Source organism: Podarcis cretensis (assembly GCF_951804945.1).
Source record: "Podarcis cretensis genome assembly, chromosome: 2".
NCBI lineage: Eukaryota > Metazoa > Chordata > Lepidosauria > Squamata > Lacertidae > Podarcis > Podarcis cretensis.
In genome coordinates, this window is record NC_137171.1 from 107,269,381 (window position 1) to 107,286,573 (window position 17,193).

Consider the following 17,193-nt stretch of genomic DNA (forward strand, 5'->3'; position numbering starts at 1 on the left):
ACGTCTGACGTGCAATTTAGAACTGGCTTATTATTTACTAGCTTTCTTAGCGAGCAATTAGAAAGAAACTCGCATATTCGCCCAATTGTTTTCTCCCCGCTTGTAACACTGGCATGTGTGCATGGATAGTGCCAGAGTGCATATGCACCCTAGAGAATTGTGCCCCAACCATGCCATAGAGCAGCTTGGAAATCTGTCTGCTTCCTCCCTTCTGCCCCTAGCTGTCAACTGTCCCTTATTTTGCGGGAAGGTCCCTTATCCCAGCGCTGTGTCCCGCTGCTGTCCCTTATTGATGATGTCCCTTAAATTTCCTGGGTTTCAAAGGAAGCAGCTCCTCTCTCTCCCTCCCTGCCAGCCTGGGAGGAGGGAGGCTCCACCTGTGTTGCTTGGCTGCGTTGCTCACCCAATAAGGAGTCTAAGAACGACTGGGGGGGTGGAGCTTGCATGCCTTGTGCCGATCAAATCGGCAGCATTGCCTGGGGACTCGCCTTTGCTCAGTGCTTCCCAGCGGAGAGGTGACGGTGGTTTTCCTTGCTGCATCCCCTTTGCCGGGTTGCAGCGCTGTGGGAACCACCGCTTGAGGCTTCGTTTGGCTGCTGGCTGGGCTTTCTGCCTGTGGCTTGGAGGGGCTCAGAAGTTGAACATACTTGTGCTTTGAAAATCCCTTATTCTGGCTGCTGATCCCTTATTTTTGAGGCTGCTGGTCCCTTATTTTCAAATCTGTAAGTTGACAGCTATGCTTCTGCCAATAAGGATACACCTGAGAACAAGTGTGGATGGGGGAATGGCTAACCTACAACATGTCTGCAAGAAACAATCAAGAGAATTAAGCCAAATCTAGAGCATATATTTACCAAACAAAAAGTAGTACGGTTGTGCGGCGATCTTTGAGAGTCTGATTGAAAGTAAGAGGCCAACAGTTAAGAACATCTGTGCATGCACTTACAAAGAAGTCAGCTTTGCAGTTAACACAGCGTAACAGCAATCAATGAGAGCTTCATTGAAAGTAAAGGGCTTCCTTCAAGAACTTTTGCATATATATGTACAAAGCAGCCAGGTCAGCCTGACTGCTAATTCTACATTTCTCATATTTGCATTCCAAGCAAAAGAAATTATTTTTGGGGTAAATGGCACTCTAAACAGCACACCTGAACATTACAAACTAGACAAATTCAAATCCATGCCTGAAATTACAGACTTCAGCAACATATCTGAATAATGTAGTATCTGAATGAGCACAAAGCAAAATAATTGTCACTGAAATTATTGTGTATGAATGGAGTCAGAGATTGGACATTATTTGTCTCTCGATTATCTACCCATCACAGCAATGGGGTGCTGTGGCAAACAACAACGATACGATCGAAGGTGTCATTATCCTTGCTAATGTAGCATGTCTGAAAAATTGTTGCATGTACAAGCTACATTAGCAAGAAACGCTTCCTCCTTGATTGTGACTACTGCAGCTGATGTGAGGACTCGGAGTAACCCATTAAAATATTTAGAATTAACTAATGCAACATCTACATAATTGCAATGGGCAACAGGTCTGCAGACAGGAGCACATGGAGGTATTCCTTGGTGTAATTCATAAACACAGGAAACCTTTCTAGTAAGTAACAAAGATAGATTCAACAAGCCTGAATGCTGCCTGCTGCTGGGCTATGGTGACTGGCAGTAGTTCTTCAGGCTTTCAGACAAGAGTTCCTTTCTTAGTTCTACATGCTGATGCCAGAGATTAAACCTGGGACTTTCCACATGCAAAAATGACCTGTAGCCATTTCATTAAAGAGAAACACCAGCTTTGATATCTATATACTGGTGTCATGGTGCCAAAAACCATATTTCTGAATACAGTGGTACCCTCGGGTTACATACGCTTCAGGTTACATACGCTTCAGGTTACAGACTCCGCTAACCCAGAAACAGTTTCAGGTTAAGAACGGACCTCCGGAACGAATTAAGTACTTAACCTGAGGTACCACTGTATACCCCTTCATGGATCACTGCCTTGCCGTGGTGAAGGGGCTTGAATAACTCAGAGAAGCTATGAGCTATGCCGTGCAGGGCCACCCAAGATGGACAGGTCATAGTGGAGAGTTCTGCTTCACTGACTATGTGGAGACTTCATTGACATAGTGGAGACTTCTGCTTCAATGCAAAAGCCTTTGACTGTGTCGACCACAGCAAACTATGGCAAGTTCTTAAAGAAATGGGAGTGCCTGATCACCTCATCTGTCTCCTGAGAAATCTCTATGTGGGACAAGAAGTACAGTTGGAACTGGATATGGAACAACTGATTGGTTCAAAATTGGGAAAGGAGTACGACAAGGCTGTATATTGTCTCCCTGCTTATTTAACTTATATGCAGAATTCATCATGCAAAAGGCTGGGCTGGATGAATCCCAAGCTGGAATTAAGATTGCCGGAAGAAGTATCAACAACGTCAGATGTGCAGATGACACACCCTTGATGGCAGAAAGTGAGGAGGAATTAAAGAACCTTTTAATGAGGGTGAAAGAGGAGAGCGCAAAATATGGTCTGAAGCTCAGCATCAAAAAAACGAAGATCATGGCCACTGGGCCCATCACCTCCTGGCAAATAGAAGGGGAAGAAATGGAGGCAGTGAGAGATTTTACCTTCTTGGGCTCCATGATCACTGCAGATGGTGACAGCAGTCACGAAATTAAAAGACGCCTGCTTCTTGGGAGAAAAGCAATGACAAACCTAGACAGCATCTTAAAAAGCAGAGACATCACCTTGCCAGCAAAGGTCCATATAGTTAAAGCTTTGGTTTTCCCAGTAGTGATGTATGGAAGTGAGAGCTGGACCATAAAGAAGGCTGATCGCCAAAGAATTGATGCTTTTGAATTATGGTACTGGAGGAGACTCTTGAGAGTCCCATGGACTGCAAGAAGATCAAACCTATCCATTCTGAAGGTAATCAGCCCTGAGTGCTCACTGGAAGGACAGATCGTGAAGCTGAGGCTCCAAGACTTTGGCCACCTCATGAGAAGAGAAGACTCCCTGGAAAAGACCCTGATGTTGGGAAAGATGGAGGGCACAAGGAGAAGGGGACAACAGAGGACGAGATGGTTGGACAGTGTTCTTGAAGTTACCAGCATAAGTTTGACCAAACTGCAGGAGGCAGTGGAAGACAGGCGTGCCTGGCGTGCTCTGGTCCACGGGGTCACAAAGAGTCGGACACGACTAAATGACTAAACAACAACAACCACTGTATAGGCACTTGTTGGTCCTAAACTGGATGAACATCCTTGCTAAATCAAACAGGGTTGTAATTTCTTAGGTGTCGCACTGTGTTCACAGATTTTAAAAAGGGAACCCTTATACTGCCGGTGTCTGACTTCATAAAGAACAAACAGCAGGTGGCTGGATGGGTTGCTGTCCATCAGTGAAACACCTGTGTGGAGATTTGATTAAACAGCTCTCCTGAACTATACAGTTCTAAAGATGACTTCCAGACTGCTGTGCCTTTTCTCAAGTCATCTGAAAGCACCCTTTGAGAAACTGACACCGTCTCCACTGGATGGTGTCACCAGGAGAATTGCTGAGAATTACTGTAAAAGTTCAAGATTCCCATTAGGACTCTAACCCAAATAATACATGAGGCTCGGCATTCAAATCCAGTAATTTGCGGAAATGGATGGGTTTTTGAGCAAATAAATTTAGAAGCCATGCCCAGGGCACCAAGACTTCACAGGGCTGCTTAAAACTAATAAGCCCAAAAGCGATTGTGTTGGCTATTAGTGGAGAAACTGTCACTTAGCAGTATTATTTTTTCTTTGAAAAGGAAAAGAAAGATAACCCATCATCTGCATTCTGCTTTCAGTCTATAGCCTTGTGCGGTAATGTATTAGCCATTAATAAGGATAACCGCCATAGAGGGAAAGAGCCTTTTTATTTCAGGAAACTTGTCTTAGATGTAGCAGCCAGACTTTTAATGAGGCTTTTGCTTTTTGTCTAGTTTTTGAGCAAGGTTGACTTGGGTCAAGTAATATGCTTGGCTGCGACTTTGGCATCAGTGATGGATCTAAATGTGCTTCTGCCGTGAAAACAGCTATAGAACATTTATAAAAAATAATAATAATGAGAAATGATGGTACTGTAATAACACAAAAGGACTTCTGTTTCAGTGTATCTGAAGAAGTGTGCATGCACACGAAAGCTCATACCTAGAACTAACTTAGTTGGTCTTTAAGGTGCCACTGGAAGGAATTTTTTTTCTTTTATTTTGTTTTAACACAAAAGGAGTTTCTTATTTAATCATATGTGTTGATACTGTACAAGAATGATGACCTTTTTGAAAACGGTGGTAAATTCGATTCAGTTGAGGAAATGATGAATTGTAAAATACCCTGAGATCCACTAGTTTGCCAGATGGATTATATGAAAGAAGCAGTGTGTAAACAGGAGATAATCTTGAATTTGAAAAGCTGCAAGATTGACTTTACTGACTTCAGTGAAATATTGAAAAGTATCAACTTTCCTGACAAAATGTGAATGCTTAGGAAAAGTGTGGAATATATTAAAAATGTAAAATGGGTATCATATATGAAAACAAAGGTCAGAATAGATGTACCACTTCCTGTCTCATTGGCATTGGTTATTAGCTATACACATCAGGAGAAATTCAATGTTCTACTAAGGCGATCATTCTGTTAGAATCCCTTCTCTCCTTCTGAAGCCCATTTTGATGAGTCCCCCTCTCCAGTGTTAACCAGGGTGGCCAAAGCCACCCATATCCCCAAATTAGCCTGAAACCACAACAAAAGTGGTCTACATAATGTTTCATCATAGAACAAAAACAAGCACAGCAACACAAAATTCCAATAGTTGGCACAATCTTTTATTTCCCATGCTAAGTGTGTGTGTGTGTGTGTGTGTGTGTGTGTGACTGAAATAAATTGATAAATTGATTTCCTCATTTACTGCTCCATCAACTTTTCCTCTGTTGTCTGTCCTGTGTTGACTATCCTGTGTAGCCTTTTAGATTGTAGGCTTCTTTGGCAGGGAGTGTGGTGTAGTGGTTAAGAGTGGTGGACTTGTAATCTGGTGAACCGGGTTCGCTTCCCCGCTCCTCCACATGCAGCTGCTGGGTGACCTTGGGCTAGTCACACTTCTATTGTTAGCCGCTTTCTGACTCCTTAGGGTAGTGATAAAGTGGGATATCAGATCCAAACTCTTCTTCTTCTTCTTACTATACGTTGAGTACATAGCACTATATAATTAGTCAATACTAAAAATTCTCAGGAAATTAACTACTGTACAAAGTTTGGCACTTTTTGGCACTTTTTCCATGCCTGAGTAAAAATGCAGAATACACAGAACCCAAAATATGTATACTGAGGCCTCTTAACTACGATCGAAATTATTGCAAATAGCAGTAGCCAATTTGAAGTTCTTGGCAGAGGCTCTTCATGGGCTTTCAGTGATAGCTAGACCTTGCATTGTCTGATGCATGATCTATGTGTTATGTACCAAAAAATCAAGCAAATAATAACCTTGATGATGATGATGATGATGATGACGATGGTGATAATAATAATAATAATATTTGTATATCGCCCTTCATCTGTAGATCCCAGGGCGGTTTGCAGCATAAAAATACAAGATAAAAACACAAAATACGTAATAAAAACAAAACCACCCATAACCCCACCTCCCCCTTCCCCGACTTCTCTTGTAGCTAATTCCTTTTTGGATATATCATTGGCACTGTACACTTACTTCCTGCTTGCAGCAAACGGGGCTCTGGGTTTTGTGGGAGGGGTGGAATGTGGTATGGAGTGGACCAGATGGGCCTCAAAAGTTCTTTCCAGCTCTGTTATTCATAGTGTGGGGTTGTTGTTCTGATTAACAAGCATGCGCTATACAAACTGTACAAAAGTTTTGCCTTTTGAGTGCCACTTTTTTTAAAAAAAGCAAGTGGCATTTCCAAGAACCTTCCACAGATGTCTCATCTTAGTCATTGGAACTACTGTGGCATGATGACGTGTATTGGGTTGGGATGTGCTGTGAAAATACCTTGAATTACTTGGAATTATATGGAAGAGATTGGGCTAGGGATCTGTATGTATAAAAGCAGCAGCACATGGGCTTTATAACATTTATAAAATGAATCTTCCTTTGTTGCACATGCCCACTTGGAAGCACCAATGTGTCAGTTTTAAATAACACTGTGGTGGTGGTGCGGACATTTTCTAGTTCTCTTTGTGAAATGTTGCGCCCACTTCATAACCCACAGTATACAATTTCATTCCAACCTCGCTGAGAAACACTGAGTGGCATTTTATCTTTGACAGAGTAAATGTGACAGGATAAATGTGGTTTGTATTGATTTCTGTGTCTAGTGCAAGAAACGTCTCAATCCTATTATGAATTGGTGCTGAATGCTCTGAGAGACAAAAATGAAATGGAACAAGCATTACTAGGAGTGGAGAAGAAAAGGCTGGAAAACGTAAGTGTGGAGATTGTTCTACTTTATTTAGCTGAACTCTGCCCCTACTTCTTCTTTTCTCTCTTCAGAAAATGCAGACTAATTATCGGATGGTGCCTTCAGAGACACACCTGTACATTTCCTGTAACGAAATAATAACCAGCTTTTTAGCTGTAGTGCATTGTTGTGAGGGACTGTAGTTTGCCACAAACAAGAATCCAAAATGCCAAAAAACCTCCCAACACTCAGGTTCACAACCGGCAGAATAAATTGGTCCCTCAACAATTATTATATTTTTCAAAGTATCACTCGCCGTATTTTTCGCCCTATAAGATGCAACAGACCATAAGACACACCTAGTTTTTGGAGGAGGAAAACAAAACAAAACAAAAATATTCTGAATCCCAGAAGCCAGAACAGCAAGAGGAATCTGGCTTCTGGGATAGTCTCTTGCTGTTCTGGCTTCTGGGATAGCCGCATGTGATGAGATATGGGGGCTACTTGTGAGTAAGCGTTTACCCTCTCAAAGTTTTGTGATCAGTTTCAAAACTGTCCCTCTCCGCGCAGCCATTGGTGCATGGCTGCCTTAATCGCTGGCAGAATCCGTTAGTGGGCGTTTCTGGAATTTCTTCCAACATAAGAGTTCTTTGACAGAAACTCTACGCCTTGATTCTCTACGTGACAGCTTCCTGCGCAAAGTGGGCGTCCCAAGGGGAGGTCCTGAGCTCTCCCCGCTGTTCTCACTGGAAGCGTCTCGGAGCCGTTCCTCCGACTCTGTTTCCGCTGAAACTCTCCCTCTCCCCCTGCTGGTTCCCTCCTCAGCGTCCGAGGGTCTCCTAGCATCCTGGAGCTCCTCCACCACTTGGAGCTCCGATGGCAGTTCCCTGACACCGTGCAAAGACTCTCCCAGGCAGCGGGATGAAGGCTTTCCCTGCCCGGGAGAGGCTGCGCATGGCTAAGCCAGAAGCCAGGACAGCAAGAGGGTTTGCTGCGCAGCGATCCCTCTTGATGTCCTGGCTTCTGGTTTAGCTGCATGCAGCCTCTCCCGGGCAAGGGGATGAAGGCTCCCCCAAGAACCGCGCTCCCTTTAAAGAGCGCGTGGAGCGTGTGTGCAGCTCTTGGGGAAAAGCCCCCAAGAACCGCACACACACTCCACGGGGCTCTTTAAAGGGAGCGCTGAAGAGAGTCTCCTGCCTGCATTCGCTCCATAAGAAGCACACACATTTTCCCTTACTTTTTAGGAGGGGAAAAGTGCGTCTTATAGAGTGAAAAGTACGGTATGTGTAGTCTCTTCTTTCAGGCGGTGGGGACTTTTCACAGGAGAACTGGGTATCCTTGCAACATTTTTTTCTGGTGAAAATAGGGGTGTCCTATTTCATACCACCCAAAATTTATACTATGAAAATAGGGGAAAGCGGGACATTTTGGGATCAAATCAGAAACTGGGACAGCTTCTGTAAATCCGGGACTGTCCCTGGAAAACAGGGTGGGTCTGGAATTGACATATTTTTCTTGGGATTGAGTGGATGGTATTCAGTTTTATTAAGAAACTAGAAACTCATCACCTTCATTATTGTTTTCCCCTTAATAATAAAGATACAAGTTCTCTTCTAAGCACGTTTGCTGAGAAAACATAAGCTACCAGAGCAGTCCACTCACATCTATGTTAGGGCTCCTCAAGATGACCTATTTATTAAGTATTCATCCTAATTTGCTTGCACAAAGCTTACATGGAAGTTAGATTAAATTTGGTCTTTATTGCACATTTGTTCTGATTTGTTTGCAAGGAGGCTATATGACAATAGGCGTGTGTCCTGATTTGCTTGTGGAGTGGAACATCCTTCTATTAATCATGCGTTTTTCCATACTTTACAATGCTTTTCCCTGTCACTTTCCCAACTGCTAAAAGTCTTTTAAAAAGTGGATTTGTTGCACTAGGGTGACAGGGTGCTTTAATCTACTTTACTTGTGCAAATACTGAAACCCTGGAGGTACCTTTAGTTGTTTGTAGTGTACTCATGGCCAAAAATAATTAGCTGCCTTTGGTAAGATGGCCCCCATGTAATTCTTAACTGTTGCAGGTGAGTGGGTGCTTTCAAGCCTATGAGGAAAATTGCTCTGTATGAAAAAGAGGCATCAGGCACAATCAGAGCAGTTCTGCTATACTCGTGCGATCACCCTCTTGCCTTTGATTTGCAGAATAAATTATCTTGCCCTAGAATGCCAATGCAACACCTCTGAAGTCAGCCTAACAAGGGATACAGGTTAATAAGGGTCTCAAGGATGGAATTAATCAACCAGGGTCACAAAGAGCTGTCTCTGTTTAAGATGTCAGCTTTCAAAACTGTACTATGCAGGAATCAAATATATTGAAAATGTAGCTTTCAGAACCTGGAACTCCTCTGAAAATAAGGAAACTTCTTCAGTCAAAAAAGAGAAGTTAGGAATGTCATAAAATGAAATTAGGTAAATAATTTGGGAACACTGTTTCATGAACAATCAGAGAAAAAGCCATGACAGGAATAGAATGAATCTAAAAGAAACCAAGGAAGGATAGGGATTCAAAAAAAAGGGGGGGAGAGAATGCTGAGATAAGATGGCACCCGGCACACTTCCGCTGCGCCAATGGATGCCTGTGCCTCTCGTCACCCCCTCTCGTCTCACATCCTGAGGGAAACTGAGAGTATAACTCACCCCAAACACAACCCTTCACAGAACTCCCCATGTCGCTGGAAGGTCAAGGGTTTGGTAAACCCATCAGCTAGGTTCTCCTGGCTCGAACAATACTTGAGCCGTATCCAACCTGCCTGGACACTCTGACATACATTCTGGAAACGTATGTCCAAATGCTTGGTTCTGGACTAGAACTGTCCAGATTCTGCCAACCTAAGACAAGGTTGATTGTCTCCCCAAACAGTTATGGGCAAGTAACAATCCCCACAGATCTCTTGGATTAAGCACCGGTAGAAGTCCAACTCCCTGCACAAATCCGACAACGCACTGAACTCAGCCTCAGTGGAAGAAAGTGCAATAAGACTTTGCTTCCGGGACTTCCACCCAACCAGGGATTCCCCAAACTTTACCACCAGCCCAGACACAGATTTCCTGTCCCCAAGAGATGCCCAATCGCTGTCACTCCAGCACGTAAGCCGTGCGTCACCTTTAGCTGACAACGTGAGGCAAAACTCTGGTATCCTGCAAATACCTCAACACTCTCTTGATGCCTTGCCAGGCATTCACACTGGGCTTTGTAGCCTCCCTGCTGAGCAGATTCACAGCAAACGCTATGTCTGGTCTGCTCCACTGAGAGAGATACAACAGACTCCCTAGCGCTGACTGAAACACCTCAGGGTTTTGGAACTCAGAACGCTCCCCAAGCTGACTGTCCTTCACGAAGTTAGTCTCCATGGGCGTTCTGACCCCTGCACAGTCAGACATCCGGAACTTCTCAAGCAACTGCTCAATCTTGCCTTTCTGACTGAGCAAGAAACTCCCGTTCTCAGACCTGTCTATCCTAACGCTTAGATAAACCTGAACGGGACCAAGGTTTTTGAGCTTAAACTTCTTACCAAGCTCTTTGGCAATACCTTGCACCTGTCTACCTGTCTGTGCCACATACAGAATATCATCTACAAACACCAGAATCGCTTCCTGTGTCCCTCCTGACCCCCTCAGGTACAGGCAACTGTCTGCAAGACTCTTCCGGAAACCCAAACTTTCCAGAGCTTCATTCAGGCACATGTTCCAATTTCTGGCTGTTTCAAACCATAAATTGACTTGTGTAGCTTCCACACAACACCTGGCTCATTGCCCTCAAACCCTGGAGGAGGTAACATGTACAGATCCTCCTTCAGATCCGAGTTCAAATAAGCCACATCCACATCAAAGTGGTGCACTTGGTGCCCTCTTTGAGCAGCTACTGCTAAAAGCATGCGCAGAGTCTCACTCCGGGAAGTAGGAGCATACACTTCGGTGTAATGCAGCCCCCTTCTCTGCGTGAACCCTCTGGCTACAAGCCTCGCCTTGTACTGTGGTTCTCCAGACGCTGTGGGCTTAATCCTGTAAACCCAACGACAGCTCACGGCCTGCTTGCCCTCTGGCAGCTTCGTGGTGGAGAACACACCTAAGGACCTCATTGAGTTCAACTCCTTTCCCATTGCCTCTTGCCACTTCCTGGCTTCCGCTTCAGGCAACTGTTGAACCTCCTCAAAACTCCAGGTTCGCACTGTGCTAAACCAACCCACACGCTGGTGACCTCAAACCTCTCAGGTGGTACCCCCTTTGTAGTGCGTGTGGAACGTCTGAGCACTGTCTCAGGTGCTCCCTCTGACCCACTGGGGCCAGCAAGTGTGTCCTTGTTATCAGAAGACTCCCCCTCTGACTTACTGCGTCTTCTGGCCTTCTGCACTTGACTAATGGGAGACAAGGCTCACTTTTGGGCTCTCTTTTAACAACCTGTGGAGATGCCCCTCCATGTTCTTGACCCTGGTCAGAGACCTGGTCCTCATCAACAGGTTCAGCTTCTAACTCTCCCTCCTCAGCAGAATCAGACAGACACTCTGAGAGAACGTCAGAATTTGCATGGATCCTTAACCAACCACTCTGCTCACAAAACTCAGCACTTCTGCTGACTAGAATCCTGGACTGATCGCCTTCTGGATAGGCAAACCTTCACCCTTTTGTCGCAGGCTTGTACCCACAAAAGATCATTTTCCGGGACCTCGGGTCACCTTTCTTGTGTTGAGCCTTTGGCACAAGCATCCAAGCTTCGCAACCAAACACACGGAAGAAATGCACCTTGGGCTTCTTCCGGTGCAGCAGAAAATAGGGTGTGTCTCCTACAACAGAGCTATAGGACCTGTTCAAAGTGAAGCTGGCAGCTTTCCAAGCTTCGGCCCAAAAGCTCTGAGGCAAACCAGAGTCAAACAGTAGAGCATCAGCTGCCTCAGCTAGCGTTCTGTTCCTGCGTTCCGCTACGCCATTCTCCTGAGGAGAAAAAGCAACCGTCAACCTGTGACTTATCCCCTTCTGGTGGAAGAAACTCTGCAGAGCAGACCCGGTGAACTCTCTGCCTCGGTCACTCTGAAAGCTCTGCACCTTGGTGGAAAACTGTAGTTCCACTGCCGCAACCCAGTCTTTGATCAGTTGCGCCGTCTCGCTTTTCTGTTTCAGCGAGAAGACCCAGCCGTTCCTCGAAAAATCATCTGTCAGCGTGAGCGCATACCTGGCCCCACCCAGACTCGGCACTAGCATGGGTCCACAAAGGTCTGTATGCACAAGCTCAAAAGGCCTTGTGGTTACCCTCTCCGATCTGGGATAACTGCACCTTTTTATCTTTGCTCTTTTGCATGCCCTACAATCCAAGAATTTGTCACATGCTTTCATCTTACAACCCTCAGTGCATTCTGGCAACTTCTGGATATATTTCCAACAGCTATGCGACATTCTCCTGTGCCACAAATGAGCACACGAATCATGTGTGGGAACGTTAGCACACTGCGCCTGTGCTGTCTCAGCGTCCCCCTTACCCTCCAGAGGTGTCTCCAGAACAAAGAGGTTGTTCTGACATGCAACACTAACCAGTTGTTTCCCACCCCTGGAAATAGAACAGACATCATTTTCAAAGCAAACCTTATAACCCTCCTTTACAAGAGCAGATACAGATAAAAGACAACACTTCATTCCTGGCACAACGTAGACTTCCAGCTCTGCCTGTAAAAAAGAAACAAACACATTGCCAACAGTGGTTAATTGTCTCTGTGAGCCATCAGCAAGAGTGACTGTTTTCCCAGTTGAAACAGCCCTACAGTTCCACATTTCACCACTAGATGGCGATGGCATCAGGTGATGGCTGGCTCCTGAGTCGATGACCCAACGCAGCATGCTGCCCTCACTGGAGTTGTTCTTTAGCGTTGCCATGGAGGCAGCAGCAAGGTGATAAGAAGAACCTTCCTTCTCACTTCCTCTGTCACGTCCTCCCTTCGCATTCCCACGCTGGCCTCCTCTCCTAGACTGGCTGCCATGGAAACCTGGCTGGCTGTAAACAAAGGAGATAAAAAACACCCCGCAGGAAGATAGCGTGGGATTACAACTCAAGCCGTTTCTGAAGGGAAGTCAATCACTGTTAGGGGATGGGTGGGTGGTGTTTTTTTTTTGGTTTTTTTTCCCCCTCTTCTTTTTCTTTTTTGTATTTGTTGGAGGGTTTGCACCTGTGTCTTCGTTACTTTTTGTCTGTTTTTTGTATGTATTGTAATATTGCTGCTAGGAATCTGTTTCGAAAATGTAAAACCAATAAAAAAAAAATTAAAAAAAAAGGAAACCTGGCTGGCTGCCGCGAGGACTTGGCTGACTGCCATGGGAAGTGACCTTGGAGACATCCTGCCCGGCCTCTCTGGCTCTCCTCGGACAGGACCGATGCAGGTGGTCAACAGACATGCAGACAAAACAACGACGAGTGGAAAAAGCCTGAACTGTGCCTTCTGGCTTGGCCCCCCCCCCTGCTACCAGCAGGACACCCTGAGCCAGCTCGGCCCTCTCTGAGATGGCGTTCCTCCTCGTCACACAAACGACCAGTCACATACTGCAGCATAAGATCCGCTGGATTCATCGATTCCAAAGTTAGACACAAATTGTCATAACTTTTGTCCAAAGAGCTGAGCAAAATATAAACTTTCAGTTCCTCAGTAAAGTTGACTTGCAACAGTCTCAGCTTGTTGAAAACAGAGAGCATCTTAGTCACATGCTGTCTGATGCTATCACCAGGACGCAGCTTCAGCTCAAACAAGCTTCTGGTGGTATGGATCTTTGCCCCAGCTGTGGTCCTGTGGTGCACTCTCTCTAGTGCCTGGTAGGCCTCATGAGCAGTCTCAAGACCCTCCACCAAAGGTAGCTGTGAGCCCTCCAAACTGAGCACTATAGCTCCTAGGGCTTTCTGGTCTTTCCTCTGTGAGGCTTGGGCAGCTGCAGCAACCGCTGCTGCATCTCCGGCTGCAGCTTGCTGTGGGGGCCCTTGGATCACCTCCCACAGACCCTTGGCTACCAGCCAGGCCTTCAGCTTCCTTGACCACTCCTCCCAGTTGCTCCCATTTAATTTTTCAAAGGGGACTGAGAATGACTCCTGTCCATCTGCCATCTTCTCCCCGGGGCTGAGCCTACTCACGTAACAGCAGCTCCTCTTGGCACCTGGTCCTGAAGATGAGATCCTCCCCAGCAAGCTTCACTGCCTCAAACTTTAGGCAGCTCCAGCTGGCTTCTCCCCCACACACAGGCATGACGTGGCAACAGCTTCCAAAGCTTGGCTAGCTTCCATAACCTGCTGATATAAGATGGCGCCCGGCACACTTCCGCTGCGCCGATGGACGCCTGTGCCGATAGAAAAACTTGAGCTCTCTTAGCAGAGTCCTTAGCAGAGTTCTGCAGCGGTAGAAAGTGTTGCCTTGTGTGGATAATAAATCAGACTGAATGCAGGCTTCTTGCTAAACTCCAACAGCCTTTAATGAGAAGAAAAACATCATAAATCAGCCCGGCGAGAGAGCGGACATCCTTTCGTCTCTCAGCCAAAAACGAAAGGAAACTCACACACAAAGAAAGATTCCCGTTTGTGAACATAACCACGCCTCAGAATGTGAGACGTCACACAGAACTGTTTAACCCTGTAAGTTCTGATTCTCCTCACAGAGAATGATTTTGACTAATATCTACTTCCTTCTAATAACTGAAATTTCTACCCCAATTTCTACTCCAACAGGTAAAATATGCATGTGAAATGTCATTCAGGTCAATAAATTATTGGCTGAGTAAATTATCAGCACTCGTCCCCATTCATGAAAGTGAGAGGTATCATGATGGCTATGTTCTGACTCCATACTTGGAAGTAATAATGCTTCTGAAAAGCAGTTGCTGGAAACCACAGGAGAGGAAGGTTTTCTTGTTCCTGGGTCCTGCTTGTGGGCTTTATACAGGGATCTGGTTGGCCACTGTGAGAACAGGATGCTGGGCTAATTAGAACATTGGTTGATCCACGTTCACTTCACTTTTTTGTTTTTTTTTGTTTTGGGTTTTTTTTTTAGAATTGAAAGCATTTCTGTTCTAGATTGTGAATTCATATCGTCTAATGATTCTACTCCCCTCATCACTTTCCACAGAAAGATACAGAGATCTCAGATCTGAAATCCAGCCTGCAATCGCTGACGGAGAGTTTGGAGCAACTCACAGCTCAGCAGAAAGAGCAACACTTGAAGCTCTGTGAGCGGTTGGAACACCTGCAGCTCCCTAGTCTTCTGGCTGATTTGCAAACATTCATTTCTGCACCCAGAGTACCAATTCATATAAAGGACAGTGTTTCCCAGACTTCCCCAGACATGATGTCCAGACAGGTACCTAACAATTCCCACTCAAGTGATGCTCCTCCAGGCAGCCGGGTCATTTCTACTGCCACAGCCTTACAGGGCAAAGAAAATGCTGACATTCATCAGAGCAGCCATTCTGGGGCTGGGAGCCGTGATGCTGACCGTCCTCATTGCACCTGCCGCTCCATTGCAGACACTGCTACAGGCAGCCACGAGGAATGCTTGCTTTATACTCAAGGACCAAGTCTATCCACACCACTGAGGAAAGTGATCAAGAAAGGCAGTCGGGCAAAGGGACTTAACACTCCAAAACAGCCACAGCTGAACTGGACTCACATCGACAGTGCGGACAGCCACAAAAATGAGAAGCTGGCCAAAGAGAGCATGATACAAATTAAAGGTGGAGGAAGCAGGATGAAAAGAGAACCCCCAAAATATAGCGAGAGGAAAATAGTTTATTCCTCCAGGAAAGGAGGAAATCGTTCAAAGCTTACTACTAATGCCAGACAAGGGTTTTCTAAGTCCATCAAGTCTCCACACCTTCTGCTCCAATTCCATGACAATTCACAGAATATACCAAATATGCCAGTAATGCCTGGAGTTAAAAAGAAAGTGGATCTTTCTTGTTCAAAAAACAATAGTTTCTGGGCAGGCTCCTCTCCAGAAAGCTCTTTTTCCGAAAACCAAGTGAGATGGCTCAATCTCTCTGATGATTACTCATCTGCTTGTGGTAAACCAGCCCAGCAGAAGACAAGAACATATTGCCCGTTATTTTTTGACAGTGATTTTTCTGATTAAGAGTGTTCTCTAAAAGATGCTTCTTGTATGTAATCATCTTAGTAATAGATTGTTATGAAAAACTTTTGTGCATCTCAAGCAGTAATATGCTCCTTTCTGCAAAACTCCCCAAATGCATCACTATAACCTTGAGAAAAATTATCTATACCTGGCTTCCTTTAAAAAAAATAAATGTATTGGGCCTATTAAGAAGTTCCTTAACCAGATAGAAAACCTGGGGTAAGTCTCAGACTTCCTCATCCTTTACAATCTGATCTTAGGCTGTACCATAGTCTAATAAAAGCAGGAACTCCGTTGAACCTGCCTCCCCCCGCAGAATCCATCCCCAGAAAGAATAACAGGTCTCTGCAGTGGCATTTGGGAGATATACTATGTTCAAACAAAATACAGCATAGATCTGCCTTCATTTTCTTCCCATGTCAAGGAGATGGGAGGAGATTGTACATGTGCCTGAGACACTTAAAGGGCTGAGACGTCTCAACAGACCCTTTGATATCCTTCTTCTCCCCCAAAAGTATGTCATCTAAAAACAACAAAAACCTGTTATGTGTGTTGTATCCAATAAAGCAGTTATTGTTTACTTCGGGCAGTGCTGGTACAGTAGGTTTGGGCAGGGGAACAGAGTAAAAGATGTAATTGCTTTTATTTCTGATGTGACCGTTTGAAAGGCTTTAGTTAAGTGTGCATAATAAAAGTCCAGTAGATCGTTACCGGTGTTGTGCCAATAAAGTTGGAAACATTCATGTAATTGGCCCTGCGGCCGTAACACACATCCCACAGATGTGTGGGAAAGCAGCACCATGTGGTTTGTTGGTGTATGTGTGATAAAGAGTCCTTTGTGGAGTGGTATTTGCTGGAGAAAGCATGCATGAGTGTGTTGAGATGGAGAACACTTTCTTTTCCATATTGCTTTCCCCCTCCTGGTATGCTTCCAGCGGCTTCTCGCTCCCTTCAAATTGAGGCACATTTTGAACTTGGGTATTACACCAGTCGAGCGCTCTTCAGTGGGGAAAAGCGTCTTTCTTGATGGAACCCAGAAGGAGGAAAGACGAACAAGCAGGCCATTTCAAAAAGGGAAATACTGCACCATGTATTTTTAAAAAATGTTCCCCGAAATATTCGCCTTACTTTGCAGGATTGCTAGTTGCAAGCCAATCCTGCACAGAAACTTTTACTTAGATCAGAGGCATAAGCATTTCATGGTCGCCAAGATGAGACAGATCCACCCCTCTCCACAGGGGCAAAAGCCTTTTTTTTCCAAAGCAGATGCTAAAAGAGAAGTTTGGGCTTGAAGCACTCGCTCGATTTTGGGCTCGGTGTTGTATGTTAATTTAGGATCAGCCAATTCTAACGACCCCCCCCCTCGCCAGCTGTGCAGAAGTAATTTCCATTGAAGCTAAAATCAATTAATATGCAGATAGTGAAGAAACAGACCCCCCCCAATTAATCTATACAAGAATAAATACTTCAAAGAAACAGGCAAACCATCAAGGCAAGCTGAGGTTAATTGTTTAGTTAACTTTACTCTTGCCAAGCAGCTCTCAAAGTCCCCAAACCAGCGGTAGATATCTCAGACGAAAAGGGATGTTG

At 45.1% G+C, this 17,193-nt stretch overlaps 1 protein-coding gene across 16 annotated transcripts in view; it reads left to right on the plus strand.

The window, feature by feature from the left end:
• IHO1 (interactor of HORMAD1 1) overlaps positions 1–16,351 on the plus strand; it is a 52,243-nt gene extending 35,892 nt beyond the window's left edge. For all 16 annotated transcript variants that reach the window (XM_079963265.1, XM_079963276.1, XM_079963277.1 and 13 more), the window contains 2 exons: positions 6,372–6,478; positions 14,602–16,351. In XM_079963265.1, coding sequence (XP_079819391.1) covers positions 6,372–6,478; positions 14,602–15,603 — 1,109 coding nt within the window. In that variant the 3' untranslated portion in view covers positions 15,604–16,351. The remainder of the gene's footprint in view (positions 1–6,371; positions 6,479–14,601) is intronic.
• Positions 16,352–17,193: the final 842 nt, after the last annotated feature.